The sequence below is a fragment of the Vicugna pacos genome, chromosome X (assembly GCF_048564905.1).
Source record: "Vicugna pacos chromosome X, VicPac4, whole genome shotgun sequence".
Lineage (NCBI taxonomy): Eukaryota > Metazoa > Chordata > Mammalia > Artiodactyla > Camelidae > Vicugna > Vicugna pacos.
In genome coordinates, this window is record NC_133023.1 from 108,375,213 (window position 1) to 108,398,901 (window position 23,689).

At 33.8% G+C, this 23,689-nt stretch overlaps 1 protein-coding gene across 1 annotated transcript in view; it reads right to left on the reverse strand.

Annotated features, from left to right (window-relative positions):
- The window catches only part of HTR2C (5-hydroxytryptamine receptor 2C), a 212,637-nt gene that overhangs the window by 82,738 nt on the left and 106,210 nt on the right, over positions 1–23,689 (reverse strand). Inside the window, exons 3-4 of the mRNA XM_006217417.4 lie at positions 15,464–15,574; positions 10,762–11,075 (exon numbers count right to left, since the gene is read on the reverse strand). Of these exons, the coding sequence (XP_006217479.1) occupies positions 10,762–11,075; positions 15,464–15,498 (349 nt within the window). The 5' untranslated portion in view covers positions 15,499–15,574. The remainder of the gene's footprint in view (positions 1–10,761; positions 11,076–15,463; positions 15,575–23,689) is intronic.

Sequence of the window (23,689 nt, forward strand, 5' to 3'; positions counted from 1 at the left end):
TCAACTAGATTATACATGCCATGAAGTTATTTGTATTTTTTTCCTGCTGTATCCCCAGCATCTAGCATGGCACCTAATGTTTAGGGGGAGGTCAAAACTGATGAACGAATGTTATTGAATTGATTCCCACCGGATCTGAGTAAATGGTAATAGAGTGGGTGAGGAAAGCCAAGGGTGGGAAATAAGGTGATGATTTCCAAGGTGCAGTAAAGTGCTGGGAAATTGTTATGAAGCATGAGAAAGATGGATCAGACCCTAGAGCAAGCGAGGTGCCAGGCCGCATGGCTCTATTTCACTTAGCAGTGGGTTTGTATAAAGCACTAAAACTCCAGAAACAACAGAAGGATTTGAGATTGATAAATTAGAGGTCTGAGGGGCCCTGTGTAAAATTAAATATAACTTAGATATTTGGGAACTCAGTAAAGAGAACCAAGAGCAAGGATTACTTTAAACTTTCAAGGTTTATATTTAGATTGAGTTTTGAAACCAAATTTTCTTCATTTAGTATTTACAAGGATGTACTTTATATGCCAAAGCAGTTAAATTTTAAAAGTACAATCTTACTATGCATGTATGCATACATATTTGAATTTTAAATAAATATGGAGTATATTGAGTCTGAACATTAAAATATATTACTGGCAGAGAGACCACCAGCTCAGAAGGAATAACTTGCAAAACTGGTAGCCAGACCTCTACTCTGGGCGCACCTGTATGCAAATAACATACATTCACACCTATCAAATGGAAGTTGCTGAAAAGAGGGATGGCTGCAATGGAAAATATATTTATTTTTCAAGGGGAGAAATGGTAAATATCTAAATTTGAGCATGAGTGTTTTAAATTCCTACCATTGAAAAATGAAGGCTATAATTTTGTGAAAATAAATTATTTTTGTTTGTGCAAGAACATGAGATGAAATTGTCACTATTGTGTGAATATTAAACATGACGAATCTTGGTTCTTTATTATAGTTCTATATACCTAAGATCAAAATGTCCAGGTCAGGCAAAAGAAAAAGGAGTGTTCAAATAGAACACTCAATCATTATTTTGCAGACTTTTGTGGAATTTTTAATATGGGTAAGTAAGTCCAAATATCTATGTCTGAAGGTAATATTTACCTATGTATCAATATTGATTTTTATTTGAATATGTTCTTTTTTTCTCCATTGTTAATTTACTTGTTAACTTGTTCTGGTAATGATTCAGTATTTCTTCTGTTTATTTAAGGGTGATTGTATATGATGGAGAAAGGTTTATGTATGTGAAAATCTCAGAAAAGTCATCCATTTTGGAAAGACCTAATAGGGTCTGAAAGGCAATTTGATAACAAAACATCTTCGAGATGGACACTCATTATTATTGTTAACTTTTATTTCTTTCTGAAATTATTGGATAGTGATTTTTAAAAACTAAAATAAGCTGGCTATCATACCATCTTTATCACTGAACAGAATATGTGATAATATTCAATTTTGTAAATTGATATAAACAAATTGTTACATCGATATACATGAGTTTGATCATTATTATTAAAATGTTTTGTAGCAAATCTATTTGTAGGAAAGAGAGGCATAGGATCACAAATGTTGCTTGGCAAACATTTATCGTTGGGGTGTGGGTGTGTGTTTTCTAAGTTTTTATTCCTCCTAACTTTATAACATTGGGAACACACATTACCCACTTGCAGGAATCTTGTCAGGCTGGCAGGATATACAAAGGGCAAGGGCAATTGGTTTCCTAATACATGTTAATAGAAATGTTTAGGCTGGGTATTGTTTTCTGATAAATAATAAAATTATAGTAAATTGAAATTGTAGAGTACAATATAATTCTGTTAGCAAAATTCTAACTAGACACATTTCAACCATTTGATACCAATACATTGGTGATTTTAAGCAGATGAGGAAAAAGAAATTTCTGCTGATGACTATAAATGTTGAGATATTTTACTTTTTATTAGGTGGCTTTTTGAATGTCATCACCATGGAATGCCAAGTTGCATTTGTAGGCACAAGTGTCTTATCCACTTGAACAGTTTGGGTACTTGTGCAGCAACAGGAGAATTCATCAAGGAAAGGTAAAGATTTGACTTTATTCATTTTGGAATTCTCATTTTTTTGGTTATATTTTTGAACATTTTGGAACTATGGTTAAAATGGTGGCTAGAAAAAAATTAAATTGTACTGAAAATATCTGAGATGTGAATGCAATATAGATTCAGGGCTAGTGGTGCTGTAGGAATTGAACAATCTGCTGAATATTATTGAGAGAAAATAGGGTTTTCAGTTCATGACTTAATTGAAAACTGTGTTAATCTATAATAGAATGATGCCAAAGACAATTTAGCCTAATTGTTTTAAAATTTTTTATGACCTTAGTGGTTCTCACTGAACTATGTAATTTCTATAATAAGAGTGCTTTTGTACAGATATCTTTCTGCCGCTTACACTTATATTTTATACCTTAAATATTATACATGTATTATTATATATTTTAATATTTTACATATACTATTCCTCAAAAGAGGGACCAAGGTCCCCTGAGGGATGGGGAGTTCCAAGTCTTAGTATGGAATGAGACTAGAATGCTTCAAAATTTATATATGTCTTACATGTACATTTTTGGGGGAGGAGTAATTAGGTTTATTTATTTTAAGGGAGGTACTGGGGTTTGAACCCAGGACCTTGTGCATGCTAAGCATGAGCTTTACCACTGAGCTCTACCCTCCCCCCATTTTTAAATTAAACTTTTTATTTTGAGATAATTGTAGATTCACATGCAGTTAGTTGTAAGAAATAATGCAGAGAGATCATTAATGCCCTTTTGTTACCCGGTTGCCCCCAGTGGTAACATCTTGCAAAAGTATAGTAATATATCACAACCAGAATACTGACACTTACATAATTAAGATAACAGAACACTTCCATCACCACATGGGTTTCTCTTGTTCCCCCTTTTATAAGCACATCCACTTCCCTCCCCTATACCCCAGCAGTAAACCCTAGAAACCATTAATCTTTCTCCATTTCTGTAATTTTGTCATGTAAAGAATGCTATATGAATGGAAACATACGGGGGGAAGGGTATTGCTCAAGTGATAGAGTGCATGCTTAACATGCACGAGTTCAATCCCCAGTACCTCCTCTAAACAAATAAATAAATGAATCTAATTACCCCCCACCCACCCCAAAAAAAAAGAACAAAAAAAATGGAAGCATACAGCATGAGATCTTTTGGGATTGGCATTTTTTCACTCAGAATAATTTTCCGGAGAGTCATCCAGGGTGCTGTGTGAATCAAAAGTCATTCTTTTTTACTGCTGAGTCATATTCCATGGTGGGAATGTGCCTCAGTTTGTTTAACCATTCACCCATTAAATAGTGTTTCCAGTTCAGAGCTATTGTGAATAAAGCTGCTATAAACATCAGCATACAGGTTTTCACGTAAACATACGTTTTCATTTCTGTGGGGTTAATGCCCAAGAATGCAACTGCTGGATAGTATAGGGAGTTGCCTGGTCAGATTTTCAAGAAACTGCCAACTAGTCTCCAAAAGTGTCTGTACCAAGTTATTTTCCCATCAGCAATGTATGAGCAATTCAGTTTCTCTGAATCCTTGGTAACATTTACTCTTGTCATTATTATTATTATTATTATTATTATTATTATTAATTTATTTTAGCCATTCTGATAGGTGTGAAGTAGCATCTCATTGTGGTTTTAATTTGCACTTCCCTAATGTCTAATGATGTTGAACATCTTTTCATGTGCTTATTTGCCATCTGTATATTCTCTATGGCGAAATGTCTCTTTGTGTCTTTTACCCAATATTTAGATGGATTTTTTTTCTGTTGAGATTTGGGAGTACTTCAGATGCTCTAAATACTAGTTGTGGTAGGCTGAAAGATGACTTCTTACAAGCGATCCCCATCCTAATCCTTGGAACCTGTGAATGTTATCTTATATGGCAATAAAAAGGAGTCATTGTAGAAGTAATGAAATTAAGGAACTTGAACAAAGAGTGGGTAGATAATCCCCTGTAGCCTCCGAGGGATCACACCTTTGCAGACACCTAGATTTTAGCCTCACGACACTGATTGCAGACTTCCAGCCTCCAGAACTGAGAAAGAATAAATTTCTGTTTTTCCAAGTGACCAAGTCTGTGGTAATTTCTTACAGCAGCTTGGGAAACTATTACACTATTATTTTTCTTTTGAGTATATGGTTTTTAAATATTTCTCCTACTCTGTAGTTTGTCTTTTTATTCTCTAAAAATCATCCTTGGGAGAACAAAGTTTTTCTTTAATTAAATTTTTAAAAAGTTTTTTGAGGGGGGAGGTACTCTTTTTTAAATTAATTGATTGATTAATTTTAATAGAGGTACAGGGGATTGAACTCAGGACCTCGTGCATGCTAAGCACGCGTTCTCCCACTGAACTATACCCTCCCCTCCAAAGGTTTTAATGTTGATGAAGTCCCATTTATACATTTTTCTCGTATGGGTTTTTCTTTTATGGAAGATGTGCAACTGTGATTTTGCTATGAAATCTAAGAACTCTGCCTAGGCCTAGATATAGATTTTTCTGTTAGTTTCTCTAAAAGTTTTATAGTTTTACATTTTACATTTAAGTCTGTGATCTGTTTTGAGTTAATTTCTTATACGGTGTAAAGTTTAGATCAAGGGTGTTTTTTTTTTTAGCCTATGGATAACCAGTTTCTTTCGTACCATTTGTTCTTCCATTGAATTTCTTTTGCACCTATGTCAAAAATTAATTGGGCATATTTATGTGGCTCTATTTCTGGGTTCTCTATTCTATTCCGTTAGTCTTTGTATCCATACCTCTACCAAGACAACATTGTCTTGATTACTGCTGCTATATAGTAAAATTTCACATAAAGTAGGATGATTCCTTCCACTTTATTCTTCTTTTTAAAGATAGTTTTAACTATTTTAGAACCTGTCTGCCTTTTCATATACATTTTAGGATAAACTTGTCTATCTCTAAAAAATCTTGCTGGGATTTTGATAGAAATTGTATTAAATCTGTAAGTCAATTTGAGAAATGTTATAGGCTGGATCATATCCCCCCAAATTCATATGTTGAAGCCCCTCGTACCTCAGAATGTAACTGTATTTGGAGATATGGTCTTTAAAAAGGTAATTAAGTTAAAATGAGTTCATTAGGGTAGGCTCTAACCTAATATGACTAGCGTCCTTAAGACGAGGACATTTCAACACAGACAATACTAGTACAAATGAAACAGATTTAGTTCTTCCTTTCCAATCTATATTCTTCTCTTTTATCATCTTATTGTAGTGGCTAGAACTTTCAGTACTATGTTGTGTAACAGTGCTGAAAGCTATAACCTTTCCTTGTTCCTAATCTTAGGAGTGAAGCATCCAGCCTTGCACCCAGATTCCACTGTTTCCACTACTGTGGGTGGGTGAGCTTGCCCTGTTACTGGGAGTGGTCTCTCTGCTAAGTCCCTGCTTTGGTTTTTGTTTGTTTGTTTGTCTATGACAATTGAAGATCCTGAGTTTCAAGTTTCCAGTATCTAGACTGGGATATATGACAGGTAAAAAACAAACAAACAAACAGGGAAGTCACTGCAGTGTCATTTTTCAAGTACTAAGTTCCCTGGACAGTCCACTTTCTTCTTTGCACTTTCAGAGTCACTTTATGATTGTCAAATTCTTTACAGCATATTTAGTTGTACTTAGAGGAGAGCAGCAGGGAAAAGTGAGTCTATGCCTTTTTATCTCTGGACCACTTAAAAAATATTATGTTATAAAATATAATGCAAGCCTTTTTTTTTTAAAAAAACGATGAACCTAGACTATCTTTTTTTTACTATGGAACTTAGAGATACTTTGAAGTGATTTCTCAGGTTGGTAGAGTTGATCGTGGGTGGAGTCTAGCAGTTCAACTGCCAGTGCCCAAAGGAGGAGGTGCTAGGCTGTTAACAGAGGATACGGACACCTATTGTTGGACCCTTTTGAGTAAATAGCGTGTGAATGCTTGTGACTTCAGTGTTATCTTTTAAAACATAGCTAATGCTTCCAGGCACTTTGCTGATCCGTGTAGAGAAATAGAGCTTAACTCATATTTGTCAACAGCTGTATATTTAGAGTGTTCTTAGGTACGTTGCATTAGCCAATCAGTTCTGCATTATGAGTCTTAATATCCTGGACCAGTAGACCAAAGGGCATGATCCTTTCTTTTGTGAGAGTTAAAGGGTACCTAAAAAATATTGCTGGGTGGCTTGGGAGGGGATAGGGAGGTAGCCAAAGAATGAAAACAAAACAAAAAAATATAATCATTCAAATAAAAATGTAGCTTACCATATGAAAGATACTGAGATTTTCACAAATTATATAAAGAACTTTCAAATACATTTGAATATTTTTTCTCATTTATATATGGCATTGCTGTACTAAAATAAACCTGTACTGTCTAGATACTAAATCTGAAAAGTTCTGATTTAAATGTTTTATTTCATTCTAAATTATTCTTGACTTAAATATCTAAAGCCTGAGAATTTCCATATCATTGTGTTAAAAAGTGTAAACTTTCTGAAATTTAATAGTGTATGCTCAATTCCATTAGAAATTTGAAAATTATTTTACATACCCATTTCTAGGTCTCCATTTGACATCTCTTACATTTAATGTTCTTAGTCCCTTTGCAAGTAGTTCTGTTTTGGTATTATGATGATGATGATGGTAATGATGATGATGATGATGATGAAGGTAGATCCCAAGTGAGAATTGGATGAAAAAAATAGTTGGAGAGAAGTGGAAAGCTGGGAATGTGGGTATCTGAATCTCTGAGTGTGTACATGCACATTAACTACTTATACTCTATTAATTACATCTCTTTACATCTACCTGTTAAGGACAAAATCTTACCTATCACCACAGCCGATCTTCCGAGAAGTTTGGAGTGAGCAGGAGTTTTTAGGGTGGAAAACACTTATAGCAATAACAATATTTTTAAACTGGAGACCTGAGGTCATTGTGGAATTTCACAATAAATAAAAAATTTTACATATTTGAGGGAGCAAGAATAATCATTTTGAAGCATAGTTTGAACTAAATACCTCAATGACAACCAAAAGCCTCAGACATCAAATGAATGTTTGAGACATAACCAGTTCACAGACTGCTTAATTTCTGCTAATACCTTGAAACATTTTTTAAAACCAGTAGGCCAATTCTTGATATTCTTGGGAAAAATCTGACTTCCAATTTTCCTCTAATTTAGCTTACATGCTCCCTCCCCACAAAATCCTTAAACCTCTGTTTTCTCATGAAATTTAGTACTTTCTGGTTTGACTTTTTTGGGGGGATATCATTTAACACTTATCTTTTGTTTATAGAAAAATCAATGAAATTATTCTACTTTCTTCTTTCTCTTTCCCTTTCTCTTTTCTTCCCAATTTTAGTTGCATTGTTTCTAATTTGCTAGAGTATATAACTATATATATAAAATCATATAATATATAACTGTATTCTTCTGCCCTTATATCACCTTTATTTTTTTCTTAGCTCTAAAATGAAATATATTAAATGCTCATCATCCTGTTTTTTTTGAGGAAAATTTCTCAATCATCCCTTTGTCAGATGAATCTCATCCACTATTCAATTTCTTAAGATGGACTTAATGGGTTTAGAATTCTCTGAGTTTAAAAAAAATTAAGCTTTTTATAGCCTTGATGACCAACTTGTCTGGATACAAACTCTTTGTTACCAACTCTAAGTATTTTTCTACTTTCAAACTTAAGATATAATTTGCATACAGTAAAATTTACTCTTTTAAAAGTGCATATTGGAGCAAATCGTTTCTCAACTTTTAAGAAATATGTATATAACCACCATCACAATCAAGATATAGAATGTCTCTATAATACCAAATTTAATGCCCCTTTGGAGTCATTGTTCCACCTTCAGGTCCTGGAAACTAATGATCTGTTTTCTGTCTTTATAGATTTGTCTTTGGAAGAATGTTCTGTAAGTGATTGGCTTTTAAAAAATAATGCTTCATTTTTGCTTAGCTTTGATTTTTTTTTAAATTATGAGGCCAGTCTGATTCTCTTACTTTTGTAAATCATTTCTTATTTTTGCCTAAAATCTCTGAAATATAAAGATTTTTCTTTATATTTAAAATCTAATGTCTCAGATATATCTCAGAGTTGATTGTTCCAGGTCAAATTTCTGGTACTGCATTGGCCCTATCAATATGTACATTTAGGCTCTCTTTTATTTCTAGAAAACTTTCCTAAGTTATAGTTTTAAATATTATTCTCTTTCATTATTTTTTTTCCTTTTCAAAGATTCTCATTAGACACATATTGGATCTTTTTTTGCTGGTCTTCCATGTCAAACAGTTTCTTTCTGACCTCTTACCTCTTTATCATCTTATTTTCATTCTTTTCATTGTTTCCTTGTTTTTCTTTAGTGCTCCTTATTAAGTTTTCATATTAATCTATTCTTCTTTAGGCACTTTTATTTTAATGGCCATTTCCAATATGATTTTGGGTTTTTTCCTTCTATTTTATTGTCCTGGGTTTAATCAACTTTTACTTTATGTTGATGAATGTTTTTTATCCACTTCTTTTCTTAGTTTTTAGATTTCTACTTCAAGGTATTTTTTTATACCTTCAAATTGTTGAAATTTTGTTTCTTTTGAAGTATTTGTTATAATTTTCTTTTTTTTATTCTTTATTTATGAGATTGTTCATCAAATACTCCTTTTTTTTTTCCTGATTCTCATGTTCTGCTTTTTTTTCTATAATAGCTTGGCAAAGATGAAGATTGATTCCATTTTTGGTTTTGTACAACATGGCTGGCAGTTTGTGGGTGGTTTCTAAGATAATAAGCTCAAGAATACCCTCTTCTCTTCATGTAACAAAGCATGATTTCTTTACTGAAATCGTAAAAAAAAAATTGGGGGTACAATGGAAGGCAGAAGTGGGAAGGGTTGATGGGTCCTACCATGTTGACATTTTTTCATTTTGTAAGGTGATAAATTTTCCCCTCTTGCTTCTTCTTTCCTTCACGGTGCTTTTTTTTTTCCCCCCAAAACTCATCTGTCCCTTCCTTTTTTAAGCCTTTTCTTTCTCCAAAGAGTTCCTTCTCCAAAACTGCTTTCTTGAGTTTTATGCACACTTCTAAGTCACTTCTCTAAAGGCTGAGTTTCCAGAGAAGATTTTCAGAATTTTCATACTTGGGGTCGACTTTCTTTCTTCTGATGATTTTAGATCAATCTTAGGCTTCCTACTAGCTTTCCTCCTCTCTCTTTCATGCAGTATTTCTTGAACTGCCCTTCCTCCACAAGACAGCAGGTGGTGGGGGCCTGATAGATAGCTCATTGTGATTGCCTATTTATTTTTCTTCCAGATAATTTGGAATTTGGATGTTCTCTAAATTTTGGTGGTGGTTTTGTGTAGTTTCATTTGTTTTTGTTGTTCTTTACTGCTTGGAAGGGGGCGATGGATGTGTTAGGAGATTTGGATTTAGGGTGATGCCCTTTTTTGACCACCCATATACTTTTAAGGGAGAAACTGTCAAAATGAGACAGATCTTAAAAGACATAGTATACCTTCTGAAGCACATTCATTCCAGTGACCTTTTCTTAAATAATTTGGAGCTATAGTGTGGTAAAATGCTCACAGAGAAGGTAAAATGCTTATGCTTTGAGGTTAATGCATCACTGAAACGCAGTAAATATAAGAAAAGCATATTTCCTGAGAACACTATTTATAAAATGCCCATCGAGACAAACTGTTACCACTGTGTATTTATAACAGGATAACTAATTTTTAAGTTCCATAAGAAATTATGTTCTAGATGCAGTGATCTTCTTTTAGGATTTAAGAACTAGATGCACTTTCAGTATTATTAATTCCAATCTAATTCCATTATACACTCCAGGGAACAGGGACTATTTCATTCCTTTGTGAGTTGAATATATCAGCAATAAAATTCAAACTGGATCTCCAACTTCCTAGCCAAGATACTCTGTAGTTTAGTAGAAGCAGTTTTGATTGTTCTTTATAAATATTAGCTAGAAATGAAAGTTAGGCTAAAATGAATAGGGCAAAGAGATGGCAGAAAATCAAAGAAAAATTTAAGACCTCTCTAAAATCGTATATCAAAACTTTCATGCTTGAAATTTTATTGTGATAATATGACCTTGCACTTATATAACTACTAATTAATTCGTTATTCCCATTTCCTTGTGAAAACATGAATTACAGACTCCAGGAAGATGAAGAATAGCTGTTACTGAGTGCTTATTACATACTAAGAACTCCGTTTGCCAACATTTAAGAGGATTATTTAAAAATATGTTTATTAAAGATGATAAGCCTCTTTAATCTTCTTAGTATGAAAGATGGTACTAAGTACGTGTCCTGCCCAGAACATAGGGGTAGGAGCCTGTTTCTTTCACTGTCCCATTCTGACAGTGGAAGGCAACTGTCATTGTTTACAAATGACACTGAGCAAATAGAGTATCTATATGTGATTTCAATATATTATAACATGTTTGTTTTGCTTTTAGAAGACTCTGCTACTGATAGATTTAATAAAATAAATATGATACACATATCCAATTTCTTCTGTCACACAATTTTCTTTTTTCATTTTCCAAATGATACAAGTTCAATAATTAACTTTATGAGTGTTTACTCTAATACCTGACACAAATTTATGACATGATCCGAGATTGAAAAACTACAAAAATTGTACTTACCATAAAGAATTGCAAGCAGAGACAGTGGCATGACAAGTAGTCCCACCAGCATATCAGCAATGGCTAGGGACATTAAGAAGTAATTGGTGGCATTGTGTAGTTTCTTTTCCAAGCTTACTGCCATGATCACGAGAATGTTGCCACCTATAGTCAGGATTATTATTATGACGATTGAAAGTGCTGGCCAGTTTTGTACCCCGTCTGGGAATTTGAAGCGTCCACCATCGGAGGTATTGAAAATGTCAGTTACTATAGCTGCTACTGGGCTCACAGAAATATCGCATTGCCAAACCAATAGGCCAATTAGGTGCACACTGAAAATTAAGAAAAAAAAATAATCAGGTACATATTATATTGCTTATACCCAATAAACTGCTTATATAAAACAACTGCTTTTTCTTTTTCAACAATCATTATTTTCATCATTATCATTTCTACTGTCTTAATTAAATCTTGGTATTTCTTCTTTCTTCTTTCTATCCCCCAAATACTGACTTTTATTGAGTGCTTAATAAGACTCAGGCACTTAGCTTACTGAAATACATATAGATATATAATTTCATTTGATCTCATACAACATCCTCATGAGGTCCGTACTGATTTCTATCTATTATGTAGGTAAGGAGACTGAGGTTCAAAGAAGTTAAGTAACTTTCTCAAGGCAATATAGCCAGTAAGTAGCAGAGGAGAGGTTTGTATTCCAGTCCCATTGATTTCAAAGCCTGTGCTTTTTAGATGTTTACTGTATACAACCAATCTGAAACCACCTTATTGCTTGATTTGTTGCCTGACTTCATGCTGGCCCATAGTTTCTTAATATCTGTGCTATAAACTGTCTTCTACCTGACACTCTCCCCATTTTGGTTGTGGGTTTTCTGAGTCCTTTTCTAGGCTAGAAAATAGTTCGTGGTGATAATTAATTCCTATGGGTTTGCTGCTTTCCTATGCTGGAAATGTAATCTCTCAAGTCATTTAAAATGTACATTTCTCATGATGGTACTTGTGTAGATTCAGCTAGTAAAAATTGCAGGCCAAGTGGCAGACTATTGCAAGAGAGATGGATGTGGTTATGTTTTGTACATTTCAAATTAATTTCCCCTGATGGTGATATGAGATTTTTTTCGGGTTACACACATTAGTGTAAGTCCCTAAAGTGTCTAATAAAACTAACATTTATTTTTCTTAATAAAATATACAAGACAGGTGAGCATATTCAATACTTCCAGCTTAAAAGCAAGATTTATTATCTGCGAATGACTGTCTTATGTGTATTGTATGTTTAGTAATAGCTATTTAAGAAATATTAAGCAACAACTACACTGTATGTACTGATTGTTAAACCCTGATATTATTTATAGAGGAGAAAATTTCCTCTGTTGGTACGGTATGTGCTAACCAATTTTCCATGCAGGAAAATTACATGGGGAGATGGAACACATGACATTACAAAATCCAGAGTCTATGAGTTCCCCATAGATGCTTTTATTTCATTATCTCATTCACTTGCTCTTTGAAATAAAAATATTATCTTCATACAGGGAAAATATATGGGCAATTTGACTATCACTTATTATCAATCATCAGAGAAACTTGCAGTAGTAAAACTAGATGATTATGATGATCATAATCATATCTATAAAATTGTAAATGCACACACACACAAATGCGCACCATACTTTCTGAACTAAAACTGGAACAATGAGCCTGAAAAACTATTGGCATTATTTAAACTTAAGTAAAAATATTACAATAATTTTCTACCATATTTTTAAAGTGTTAAAAATTATTTCTCTTAATATCTTATTAATATACTTCATGTATTTTAAGATAATAAAGAAATCATGAAAATATTTTGACATTCTCATTCTACAAGGGATAAAAACTAGTACTTCAAACGTTTAGCTTAAAACTACTTCCTCATTAGTCAAAGCTACCTGATATCCTAAGCAACGTGTCAGACGGGACATACATAGTAATTTTTATTCAAATAATGAGAAGTAATCATTAAATTCCTTCAAATGCTAGATGAATTTTTCCCTGGGACATAAAAAATTAAGCTAAAATTGTATATGATTCAAAAAGTCTGTATCATAATTAATCTGTGATTAAGGTGAATAGAAGTTACTGAAATAAAGGACTAAATAAACAGAAGCAAGTTATTTGCTCTCAGCTTTGATTATTCTGTCACTGCATTTGTTGCATTTGACATATGGCCAATGTCCTGGCCACACGACCTTAATGGGTTTCTTTGACCAATCACTTAACTTCTCAGAATATCAATTTCCTCATCTATACAATGAGGATGATCTTTATCACATTGTTGTGAAAATTAAATGATATATGTAAAGTTCTCAAAATAACACTTAGTCATGATAGGCCCTCAGTAACTGTTGGAGCTTAAATTCTCTCTGCCTTCAGAGTTAAAAGTTTTTTTATGATGGCTATACTCTAACTCAACGTATTTCAAAATTTGTCAAGAATTTAAGTCCTGGTTTTATTTTAAGAAGATACTTATTTATGCAGAACTGGGCTCAGTGATTTTAAATTTTAAATCCAAGGTCTTTTCTACCTGATGAAAAATACGTTCTTCTGAAATTAAAAAAAAAATTCTGGTTTAATTAGTTGATGATCATTTCTAGTAATTCCACAAGACTTTATGCTCACAATAATATGCAGCATCTTCAATTGACAGATGCAGAGCCACAAATATGTTTACTCCTAAGCCTAGAGAATATGGTCCTAACAGAATATGTTCAAGTTCAAATTTTCTAAGTGAATTGTAAAAACATCTAAATCTTTTCATATTTCTACATAAATGGTAGAAGAATGCAAGATAAAATTGTACATAACAAAAAATACATGAAAGACTGTGTCCAATTATGAATTTTATAATTTGAGTATCTTAGAAATTTGGGGTAGAAAAACTACTTTAAACATTCATCTTGTCTACTTCCACTAGTCAAATATATTTTTATTTTTTATTAAAGAGTTTATGAGACAAATACTGAATTATTGAAGAAACTTATAGAAACTAAATATAACTATTATGAATTATTAAATAAAGTAATAGTGTTGGGAAAAATTCTAAAAGAGTTTTTACTTCAGTTTCCTGGTTTCAATTCAATTAAATTTAATCAAATCTTATTGAGTGTTATTTATGAGCAAATTATTATGATTTTTACTGGAATCATTCCTATTTTTTACAGTATTGTAATCAAGAATTAACTGCATTTTAATTAAACCTAGTTTCTAATATTTACATGCTCAGTGAAAAACACACAGTCCTTTTACAAAAAAAGGAGTAGTTTAGGTCTAGTTCCTAAAGCTTATGTTAATTGTTATTAAGCCCATAGAAGTCTCTTAAAGTATGTACACAAAATCACAATTTCTCTCTGAACAATTTAAATAATTCATTCATTGCTACTAAATTTTTAATGAAAATATAATCTGACATTCCTGGTAGATAAACAAATCATAATTTGATTTAAAAGTCTGAGTACATTTTAAATCTACTGAGTTTTTTGCATGGTATATGACAATGGGCATTATTAGAAGAGATGAATGGTCCCTTGTTTCCCTTGATAGAATGGGGAAAAGTCTATATGAATTCTTTAATTTCACACCAGAATAATTTGGAGCCCTTTAAGGTAGCCCTGCATTTTGGTATGTGGACCGATGGCTAGATACTAAGTTGGCACAGGCACATGGAGTAGGAACATTTATTCTTTCATTTTCCCATACCTGGCTCTCCTTTTCCCTTCTTTATCACTGTCCTTCACCCTGTTTTTTATCTGTCTGCTCTAGTTTTCTTGGAATCACGCATCCTTGAGACTATCATCACTACAATATACAATGACGTCCAAGATGGGCTACAATGGTGCATATTGCAGAGGGGCCAGTGTTCACCTACTTTACATCTACACTGCTCTGTAAACTTTTTCCTCTGTGTGCTCTTTTGTAGGAATCATAGAGGAGACTGTGAAGGAGCAAGGTGATTCAAGGCTTTTCGATTGTACTGATTAGAGTTTAGTGTTAAGTCTTGAATCCTTTTTCTGATGCTGTCATTCCTCAAAGAGTAGGTTTAGAAGAAAACAACCTAACCTTTTACTAAGTTAGAAACAGGATACACCTGGATTAGATCACGTTTAGATTTGCTAAGTACTTGAGTCCACTTCTTACTTATTCCTTTCATGTTACATTCTGTTGACTTTAACTACTCAGTCATTGTATCAAGACTTCTGAGTACAGCATTGTTTCCCTCTGCCCAGCTACATCCTCCAACCCTTACTCCCTGACTTCTGACCCATTCTTTTGCAACCACAACTATTCTTCATAAAACCAGAGGCTTATAAAACATTTTATTCTCTTGGCTGTTCAGTTTATTCAGGCAGGGAAAGGAAAGAGCCTTTCTTATTTCTACATTTTAATCATAGAGAAAGCAACCACAAGCATCAGAATTGTTTTTTAATAATACTACTTGTTTGAATACATGGCTGATTGCGTTTATTTGGAGTTCAAATTATTGTTTTTTCCCCCAATTATTATTTTTGATTAGGAAGCACCAATAATAGTCTATTGAAATGCAAATTATTTATGCAGATTGAGGCAATAGCTGAATGATCACACAAAAACCTTTCTAACATTTTTGAGCAAACTACTATAAAAAGGTTATTTAAAAAATAGTCAGTAATAGCATCCTTACAGGAACGAGTGCACCGCTTTCCTCAGGTTCACCATGATTGCTTTAGTCTTAAGCAACCAAAGTTTAAAACTGAGAAGAAATTAACAGATCGAATTCATTATGCCATCCTTTCTGGGGAGAGAGGAAAAGAGAAAGAAAATTAGTTAAAAGTTTAAACATTCAAGTAAATCAATGTAAATATACTTAAGTGATAAGAAACAAGCAATACTAAATATAGCAAATAGGTAAGCATGTTATATCATATAAGTGATAAAAATGGTAAAGAGAATAGATTTTCTATTTATTTACCAATATTCAGTCATCATAGTTTTTCTAAAATTTCCTGTATGTCTTTTATTTATGTGGGGCTTCTACTAAATCTCCCCCTGTTGGAGTACAAATCAATGTTTTAAGAAAGAGATTAAGAATATGCTTCTTAAGGGAGGGTGTAGCTCAGTGGTAGAACGCATGCCTGGCATACACAAGGTCCTGGGTTCAATCCCCAGTACCTCTATTAAGTAAGTAAATAAACCTCCTCCCACAAAAAACCCAAAAACAACAACAAGAATATGCTTCTCAATTTCCAAACCATTGGGAGAAGTTTGTGATCTAATAATTAAACAGCATGTGTAAAGTGAAAAAGGTTTCATCTTATAGAAACGTGAAAAACTAAAACAAGTTTTAAGCATTTTTATAAAGTGAACATATTCTGTACCATATTTCTAACTTTTTTCCTTCAAAGTGAAGCAATCTGCATTTTCATAGATAGCTTTACTTATACTTTTGCATAAATCAACATCCAGAAGGTAGCAACAGGTTTATGCCAAAATAAATGAGTTGATCAAATTTACTATATTAAATATAACAACCATCCTATGTACCAACTAGTTAGTATCCAACATAGTATGCTACAGTCAGGGCACATGGAATAATGCTGAAAACTGCAAACAGAAGGTCAGTTGCCCTAGAGGAGTGAAACAAAAATCTTTATTTTCTTTTAGTTTTTTTTATTGATTAAGAACTGACAATGCATCTTCAAAGGAACTAGGAAGGAAACATGAAAACTCTTACAAACATCAAAGAATTTCAGAGTGAGTACCTTTGATTTCTGTAGGCTATTTTGAAGGAGTTATTTGTTGCCTTGCAGAATCTCACCAAATATTTACATAACAGATTATTCACCACTTAGCTTTCACTGTATTCAGTGTGCAAAATTGTTGGCCAAGAGTAGACTGGATGCAAATTTGCTGAGGAGCTCTGCTGTGCTCCTTGCGGAGATAACATCTTTACATGGAGTAAAACACGTCACTATGAATCTTTATATTGATATTGAAGAAACACTCAGTGTTAATTCTAGTGATTAACACAGAGCCCCCTTGGTTTATCTGCCTAGCAATTTCTAACCAGAAATAGAATGGGTAAACCTCTCTGATCTTCATCTTGCCTTTTCTATATCTTCTATTTCAGGATTTCGATGATACTCTCTTCCTATACCAAACTTCTAACTGCATTCTTTTTGGGGATTGTGAACTATTATAAGAGTCAGGATTGTGATGTTAAGTTTGCATGAGGTGGGCTGTCACTGAGAAAAATTCAGTTGTGTATGTGTGTGACTGTTAATTTGCATGTGAGTGTGTGAGAGAGAATTGAATAGCTTGAGAACATAGAATAACATTGAAAGACCATCCCTTTTGTCTAATTTGTAAATATTTTCAAGAAATATGATAAAAACTTGTTGATAATCTTTTTTAGTGTTTTCAGTTCCTTTTAGAAATTTGGAAATAAAATTTTAACAGAACAAATTGCACCACCTTATTTTTCCCATCTCACTTAATAGCAGTATTATTCTAGTTGCTCGTTACAAATTTAATTTATTCTCTCTTCTGATTCCTCTGCTCTCACTAGTGAGTTCTCTCAGTGCTACCTCCACAAAAATCTATCTCAAAAATCATCCTCTTAACTCCAGTATGAGAAATGTTCTATCAGTAATTCTACAAAAAGGGGAGGGGATGCAAAACCTCTTAAAGCCTTGAATAAGATAAATTAATAAGAGAAACAAAAAGACGTAACAACACAACTCTAATTGAACACTCTGATCCACATACCTCTCAGACTCCACCAATCTTTCATAGTGGAATTCTTACGGTTATGTGCACACACGCATACACAAAATACTTGTGAATTCAAACATTCAAATTTGGGAGGACTTGTGTTTTATAAAGTAAAGAAAAAATCACTTGTGGGACAACTGACAGAGTAATTGATTAATTTTTAATGAGAATTTATATGATTTTCATATAAACTATGATCATGTAATAATATAAGAATGTTATAAGAAGATATATGTACATTTATATGTGTGTAGATATATGTATTTGTGTGTATACATATAATTTTGTGTACAGAAAAACATTGATTAACCTGAAACTAATTGTCTCAAGCATGAAGAGAAAATCTCAGATTAAATCACAAAAATAAGTTCAGGTTCAGTGAATACATATTCAAACCAAGCTCCTGTTTCTTTCTTCAATATAAATCACAAATCTTTTCATGCTCTCTTTAAAGCTCTGTAAGATCTTCAAACTACATTTGTTAAGGCAAAAGAGGGGACAAATATTTGTTTTCATATAGTTCTTAATAGTATATAAGATATTACAGAATAAACTTAATTAATGTGGAATTTTGATTAAGCAAAACTCATACCCTGAGTGTTATATTTAATTGATGCCTATGAAATCTATACCCATATGGCAACATATGTCATATGTCTTACAGCATATGTCATCAAAAATAGTATGAACACTTGAAAACAATTGACCCAAAATAGGATTTCCACTGTATATTCAGAAATAAACTTCAAACTATCAGAATCAATATCACTCACACAAATACTTAAAAGCCATTATTCATAATCATCTTGGAAGTGAAAATTAAAAAAGTTAAGACTGTGGGGGAGAAAGGTTGGCATGAATTAAAAAGAGCAAAAGCTATTTTTGACTCTTCCAACATGGCCTCAGGCTAGATTTTGGAATTTGTTAATTTAATAGCTAATTGATATGATTCTTATTTGGTTCTGAATTTAAGAATGACCATGATGGGAACTGGTTAAGGTTGCTTCTGCATACAGCTCCGATTTTGACTTCTTAGTGGACTTAAAGGGTTTTGCATGGGCATGAGTTTAGACATGCTACACTTCCTGCATTCATTGGACAATAATGTGATGATTCACTTGAAGACCAGTGCCATGCTGTCTCTAAGGGATACCCAGTTTTTCATGCCAATATGCCATTCAAATGGGATATATATGGCCATCCATGTGATCTGTAGAATACTGTATATTGAATTCTTTGGGAACACTACAAAGATGAGAAAAGGAGATCACTTTTGCACATTATCTCAGTTTTACACATATTAAAGGTAGCTTATGAAGAAGCATCTACATTGCCCTCTATCAGGAGAAAGAACAACAACAAGAGAAAAAACCCCATGATTTCGGATTCCAGTAAAGTCATAATTAGGGATTAAGTTTTAAGAGTCAACTGTTAAGCTAGTGGAGAGTAGACATTAAATTAGAGGATAAAAATAAAGAGGGAGGGCAGCAAAAAAAAAATGGAAAGAATAAGCAAAAGGGAAAATGTCAAGGGAATTATTTTGAGAAGGAACAGAATTTATACTATGCAGATTTGTCTGAAAGGAGATAGCTGGAGAACTTAGCAGCACTTCAGTAAAGTAGTGTGGAAAGGGAATGTAGTTGGATGAGGGGGGAGAAGAATACTGACCAGATGAGAGGAGGTGTTTGGTGAGGAAATGGACAATGTTCAAAAGGTTTTGTCCACACAGCAGAGGCAGATGCATACTAAATGTGTACTAAAGACAACTTCTTTAAAAGAAGGCATCATATAAGTGTACTTTCCAGGTAACTCTCTCCCTCTGTAGCTACATGCTGGATACAAAGTTGTTGGCTGATTGAAGGAAAGGAAAAGGGAGAGAATTGAAGAGATTTAAGGTGTGAAGCCAAAAAATCCTAACAATAAAGAAAGAGCTGAGGTTTTGCCCAAATTTTGTTTGGGGAGGATAGAAGTCTATAACTTTATTGAACACCCTGGACATTTCCTAAAGCTAACCATTTATAATTCATTTTTTAACCATTACCTTTTCCATCTTTGACACTGAAGAATAATTGGTCATGTTTCAATCACATTTTCTATCCTCAAACTGCTTCTTATTCTTTCTTTCTCAGACCTGGTCAAACATAATGCTGATGAGACTAAAAAAAAAAAAAAAAACCGCCATTGTTTCTACCTGATGTTTTAACAAAATTTGGCGGGGGTGGTGGTGATATGGATTAACCCATAAAAAGACACAGTTTACATCAGATCTCTGGAAATTCTGTGAGCTCATCATGATGACCCAGCAGACTGTCTTCTCTCATACTGAAGAGCTTATGTCTGACATTGAATGTTTTTAAAAATTATTGAATAGACAGTCGACTGAGATCATTCTTGTCTGACTTTTTATAATAAAGCATTTAAAAACTGAATAATAAAACAAGTGGAGATTTAATTTTTGTCAGTTTTCACTGTTCAGAAATTATGGACTCATAATTCAAAAATCATCCTTCTGGTTACTATAGCCACTGAGCTTTTAGCAGATGGCTAAATCAAAAGTAAATTAGTCACAAATGTTCAAATTAGTTCTGGGAAGACTATGTTAATTTGGCACAGATTCACAACATTTTGAGGGGAAATCATTTAATTCAAAAATTGTCCTTAGGCTAATGAATATTACAGGAATTTTTTTTCCACTTCAAATGTACTGTAGAGATTTTCTAATAAAACATATAATTGTCATATGAAAAATCCACCTTTGCCAACTATAGTCAAATCAGATAATAACTATTTATGATTTTAATGAAAAATCGCTAAGTTCTTCAGATATAATCAGTGTAATGAAAGACTTCCACCAGTCAGCTCAGGATTGCCAAGTGTGTTAAGCTCACTTAGAAATTTATTCTACAAAGTTAAATAAATGCAAAACTTCTACCTTCAAGTGTAAATCTTAATTTCTTCTATAGCTCTGAATTCACCGAACTCCTAGGGCTGAAAAAATTAGGAGTGACCAAATGATACAGTCCTTTGCCTTCAGACAGGTCTATATTTAAGTCACTTCAAGACATTTGGTAATTGATATTCTTTAGGACAACCTCCAGGGAAGGCAATTTCACAACCTTCGAATGAATCTGCTTTGCCCCAAATGTTATTTTATGTTAGGCAAAAAGCCTCAAGCTATGAGTCTTCAGTGGGAATGATTAGTTCTTACTAAGTCAACTATCTATATCACAAGATAATACAAGACTAGCAACTTGCTTCCTGCGTCTTTCTTTGGCTTGCCTGAGCATCAGCGCTTCAGACACAGAACAGGATACTTCCTTATAACGTGCCGTTGAGAAATCTAATGGTTCTAAATATACAATGATATATACTGGGTGATTTTATAATTTCTTCTCTAAACTGAAACACTTTTGAAAGTGAAGGGTGGAGGCAGTGGGTATTAACTGGATGAGACTCTGGGTCTCTCTCCGATACTTCATTAGATCTGGTAACAAGATGATTATTCTATCTGAGTGCAGGTCTAGTGTCACTACTCCCTCAAGATAATGTAAGTGGTTGTTTAAACAAATTTAACTTTTCTTCCTGTACTTGGAATTAAAATGACACATGAAATATTTACTCCTTCCTTGTATTTACCAAATGCTTCTGCTTGTGTTTTACCTATTTCATGAGTGATTACTATTTAATTTAGTGAGATGTAACAAGATAGTGAACTCCTAAAATCTACAGTATATAAAATCCTGTTTTTCACATCTAGACTTTATCTAGAATAAGATTTGAAAAACAAAATAGCTTCCAAATTGATAGAGTTAAAATAGCTATCAAAAATCAATCCATGGTAATAGCATTGGGGCTCGGGTCAGGCTGCCCCCAAATATGCTTCAATGGCATATTGATTATTTTCAACTAGTTACTTAAGAAATGGCCAGTGCAAGAGGGACACTCTGACTCTCCTTTCTGTCTCCCTGAAAGCAGGAAATAAATATCACATGAAAGGTATGCTACCTACATCTAGAGGTAGAGGGACATCCTTATCAACAGAGACAGGGAATTCGGGCTGAAAATCCTGTATAAACAAGCCTGTCACTTTAATTTACTCCCTCAAGCTCAAACTGTGTTTCCATTCTTCACTAATTAAGTACCCAAAGTCTAAGTTTTTTTTTTATCCTGCCAATTCCTTACTAACTTATTGTTTTTTTATTTTTGTTTTGTTGTTGTTTAGAAAGCATAAAAGCTGCCTACTTTGGCCACTTCTTAGGTCTCATTTCTAAGAGACCTCAGAGCACACAAATTAAAATTTGTTTCTTTTTTTTCTTGTTAATCTGTCTTGCATCAATTTTATTATTAGTCCAGCCACAAGAGCTCAAGACGGGTAGAGGGGAAAATTTCCCCCTCCCTGACAGTAGTAACAGACCTGAAGAGCATCTGTCTTAGTGGGTAGAGTGCCCAGCAATTTGAAGCTGCTTGCTCCATAGATCATAGCAGAACTATCCCTGAATTATCTCAGCATAAGTATCCACACTGCAGAGTAAATTGAAGGCTTTGACACAGGGGAGCTCACGAGCAAACCATGTGCTAAATCTCTGGGTTGGAGACCAATTCCGACTGATTTGCAGGACTGAAAACTCCGTAGAATAGTACTTTCATGAATTCAAATATTTATTGATTGTCTATTATGTGCTAGGCACCATGCCAGATGCTGGGCAGAGTAGCAAACAAGGTAGACCAGGTCCCTGCTCTCAAGGAGCTTGCAGTTTAGTAGGAGATACAGACAATAAACATTTAAACAAATAAGTAAGATAATTTCAGATAGTCAGAATTGCTATGAATAAAATGACATGGCGTAATGGGATAATGAGTGATTGGGGGAATACTGTAGATGGACCTATGTATGTAGCCATAGTTTGAGGCTAGATATTTTAAAATATTATAATATACTGTGAAGGAAAAACCGGGCTGGTCTAACAAGATAACTCACAAATCTAAGTATTGGAATACTGATCTGAGTTCTGCTGGACTAACTTGTAAATCTAGGTTAATTAGTGTTGGCTTGCTGTTCATGTTTTTTGCTAGCCAGCTGGATTTTCAAAGATACATATCTGGCTTTGGAATGTTGGTTTGCTGCCTCCCCACCTCCACTTTTGTGATGATAATGCTGCTAAAGCTGTTCCATGCCTATTGGCCGAATACCCCAAGCTTGTACTTTACCCTATAAAACCTCATGCGCACGTCTTGGAGGTGCTCAGAGCTTCGGAGCAGAAGCCCCTCTGAGCCCGCCGGCGTAATACAGCTGAGTACTCCAACCCTCCGAGTGGTGCTTGTTTCTTGACTGGCCTGTCGTTTCCGTAACAATACCAATAATATTAGCCCACATTTGCTGGTTGCCCTCAATCAAAATAAAAATTGCAGCCCTTTTATACTGGTAAGTTAAGCACATAATAACATCGGTGGTGGGAACAGTTCAAAACTTTCTGTTAGTATGATTTTGATTATGCAAACTAGGGGGGAAAAAACTTCTTGATCCTTTGCTAAGATACTTGAAACTCAATTCAGCTGCAAACTAAAATGTGTTCCCACTTACATTTACATTGGTGTCTCCTTCCCCCATAAGCAACTCCCACTTCCCATTCATTAGGTTCAGAGATCACAAACTCTTGTCTTTATAGCAGGCCCTTCTGGCTGTAGAGGATTCCAGCTGAGTCATGAAAAGCGAAAAGTTCAATCAGTTGCCCAGATGTATTTACTGCCAAATAACGGGGTACTTGGATACATCTGGACAGCCGAATGAACTCTTAACTTCTCATCTTTCCAACAGCTCTTGACTTCACAGCTTCAGAATCACCTATATAAAGGGAAGAGGAACAAAGAGACGAAAAGCCACTTTGGAGTGGAAGGATCAGTCTCTTGCTGGTTCTGTGGTCCCATCTAAAGAAAAAGCAACTCCTACTATTGTTTTATAACATTATTATACAATGCATATGAATCATTAAAATTGAGCACTACCTTTAAATAATAGATTAATCATGTGAAAATAAAATATATCACAAATGCAAAAAATTGAGTTGAAATCAAAATTAATTGTATAATTAATAACTTATATAATGCATAATTCCTCCTAGTGTCATTCAATCCCCTA